The sequence below is a fragment of the Arachis ipaensis genome, chromosome B06 (assembly GCF_000816755.2).
Source record: "Arachis ipaensis cultivar K30076 chromosome B06, Araip1.1, whole genome shotgun sequence".
Taxonomy (NCBI): domain Eukaryota; kingdom Viridiplantae; phylum Streptophyta; class Magnoliopsida; order Fabales; family Fabaceae; genus Arachis; species Arachis ipaensis.
The window spans coordinates 84,217,155-84,220,220 of NC_029790.2; the positions used below are offsets into that span (position 1 = coordinate 84,217,155).

The 3,066-nt window shown below is 43.6% G+C and overlaps 1 protein-coding gene across 1 annotated transcript; it reads left to right on the forward strand.

Annotated features, from left to right (window-relative positions):
- Positions 274-840, forward strand: LOC107646996. The gene is made up of 2 exons (XM_016351134.1): positions 274-453; positions 535-840. Exons 1-2 carry the CDS (start codon positions 274-276, stop codon positions 838-840), a joined length of 486 nt encoding a protein of 161 aa, XP_016206620.1.

A 3,066-nucleotide genomic window follows, 5' to 3' on the forward strand; every position in this document is an offset into this window, starting at 1 on the left:
AGATGGACCGATTGTGCTTCATTGCATACTCTGTGTGTCTTTTCTTTGATGCTATTAGGTTATCTGTTTGATATTGCATAGCATGCTTGCTTGTGAGCATCTGTTTGGGATAATTAAAGCACTATACTTTTGATATTGAGACTGATCACCTTGATATTGATTGTTTGGTGCAGACAGGAACCCTACATGGCCACTCGCGGGCGAGGTCGAACACATACCCGAGAGAGTAGGAATGAGCAACCAGCTGACAATCATGCCGAATTCATGGCGGTAATGGCGAATCTCGCTAATACCATGGAAGCTAACGCTGCTGCGACTCTGCAATCTATGCAGAGGTTAGACCAATCGGCGGGGAATGGCAATGGGAACGGAGAAGGAAATGCCAATGATAATGCTAAAGGAAACGACGATAACACGGGTGGAGTTTCGATGACTTTGGTGACGTTTCTCAAGGTTCATCCGCCAACTTTCTGAGGATCCACAAATCCTATTGAAGCGGACCACTGGTTCTAGGCAATTGAGCATGCTTTACAGGCACAGCATGTTCCCCTCAATCAATATGTCGAATTTGCCGCTTATCAGCTAGCGGGAGAAGCTCAGCCCTGGTGGCAAGTTGAGTGTCGTTTTCTACAGCTTCAGAATTGTGAAATTCCATGGGAGGTATTCCAAACGGCTTTCTATAAGAAATACTTCCCTGAGTCTGCATGGGAAGCAAAGGAGATGGAGCTAATGCAGCTGAAGCAAGGTCCCATGTCTGTGGCAGAGTACACCAACAAGTTCGAAGAGCTTTGTAGGTTTTCTTGGATGTGTCAGGGTGACCCGGAGACTTACGAGAGCTAGAGATGTGTTAAGTACCAGAGGGTTTTGAAGGACAACATTATGACTGTTGTGGCTCCTTTAGAGATCCGTGTCTTCTCTGACTTAGTGAACAAGGCTAGAGTAGTGGAAGAGTATGCCAAGACTGTGGCGGCATCCAAGGACACTCATGGAGGGAGCTCTAGTCGTGGGTGTGGCAAGTATTTTCATCCGAGAGGACAAAGCTTCAAGAGAGGAGGATATGCACCTGAAGGCCAAGGGGCTTCAGAAAGAATAATCAGAATCAGTTTCAGTATGCTAAGGGAAGAGGAAATCAGAGTGGCTGCTTCCGTTGTAAGTTACCTGGCCACATTGCGAGGGATTGCACTCGTGGGAGGAATTAGAATGCAGGCCAGAGTCAGCATCAAGGTCGAGTCTTTGCTGTGAATGCCAAGGACACTTCTAGGGTGGATCCATTGATGAGAGGTATATGTCTAATCGGTGATGAATTCTTAGTTGTATTATATGATACTGGAGCTTCGCATTCGTTTATTTCATTTGCTAAAGTTGAAGAGTTAGGTTTGAAAGTGTCAGAGTTACCTTTTAATCTGCATGTACATACTCTGCATCAGACAGTTATGACTAGGTCAGGTTGTAAACAGGTAGGTTTCAAGCTTGAGGGTAGAGATTTTGTGCATGATTTGATCTGTTTACCAATGGTGGGGCTAGAAATGATTTTGGGATTTGATTGGTTGTCGAAGAATCGGGTTTTGTTGGATTGCTTTGAACGGACAATTCGGTTTATGCCGGAAGGAGAGAATAGAGCAGTGGTAGCTACCGGATATTGCCTGAACTCTGTAATGGTGCATTGTATTGGAGAGGAGTGTCAGGGTTATATTCTGTTGGCTGCTAATGCGTTGGGTGATGCCCAGAACTTGGATCAGATACCGGTGGTTAGAGATTTTCCTGAGGTATTCCCAGAAGATATCCCTGAGTTCCCACCTCAAAGGGAAATTGAGTTTGCGATTGAATTGGTGCCGGGAGCCAGACTAGTGTCGATTGTGCCGTATAGAATGGCTCCGATAGAACTGGCAGAGTTTAAGACTCAGTTGGAAGAGCTTCTGAATAAGAGGTTCATTCGACCGAGTGTATCACCGTGGGGAGCGCCAGTTTTATTGGTGAAGAAGAAAGATGGAGGAATGTGTTTGTGTGTGGATTACCGACAGTTAAATAAAGTGACAGTAAAGAACAAGTACCCGCTGCCGAGGATAGATGATTTGATGGATCATTAGCAAGGAGCTGGAGTGTTTTCCAAGACTGTTTTGAGATCCGGATACCATCAGATAAGAGTGAAGGAAGAGGATATCCCTAAGACTGCGTTTAGGACACGCTATGGACACTACGAGTTTGCGGTAATGTCCTTTGGGTTAATGAATGCACCTGCTGTTTTCATGGATTACATGAACAGAGTCTTTCATCCCTTTTTGGACAAATTCGTGGTGGTTTTCATAGATGACATCTTAGTTTTCTCTAAGACGGTAAAGGAGCATGAGGAACACTTGAAGATTGTGTTGCAAATCTTAAAGGAGCGGAATTTGTATGCTAAGTTGTCAAAGTGTGAGTTTTGGAAAGAGGAAGTGAAGTTCTTAGGCCACGTGGTGAGCAAAGGAGGAATAGTTGTAGATCTTTCTAAGGTAGAAGCGGTGATGGAATGGGAAAGACCAACGACTGTGACGGAAGTCAGAAGCTTCTTGGGTTTATCCGGATATTATAGGAGGTTTATCGAAGGATTTTCTCGGATTGCATTACTGATGAAGAGAGTTCCAGACTTTGAAGCAGAAATTGACTTCAGCACCTGTTCTAATCTTACCGGAACTGCATGAACCATTTGAGGTATATTTTGATGCTTCTTTGAAGGGTTTGGGTTGCGTGTTGATGTAACACCGGAATGTGGTGGCTTACGCATCGCGTCAGCTGATGAGTGGATAATTTATACGCTTTTTGGCATTATTTTTAGTATGTTTTTAGTATATTTTAGTTAGATTTTATTATTTTTTTATTAGTTTTTATTCAAAAATTACATTTCTGGACTTTACTATGAGTTTGTGTGTTTTTCTGTGATTTCAGGAATTTTCTGGCTGAAATTGAGGGACCTGAGCAAAAATCTGTTTCAAAGGCTAAAAAAGGACTGCAGATGCTGTTGGATTCTGACCTCCCTGCACTCGAAGTGGATTTTCTGGAGCTATAGAAGCCCAATTGGCGCGATCTCAA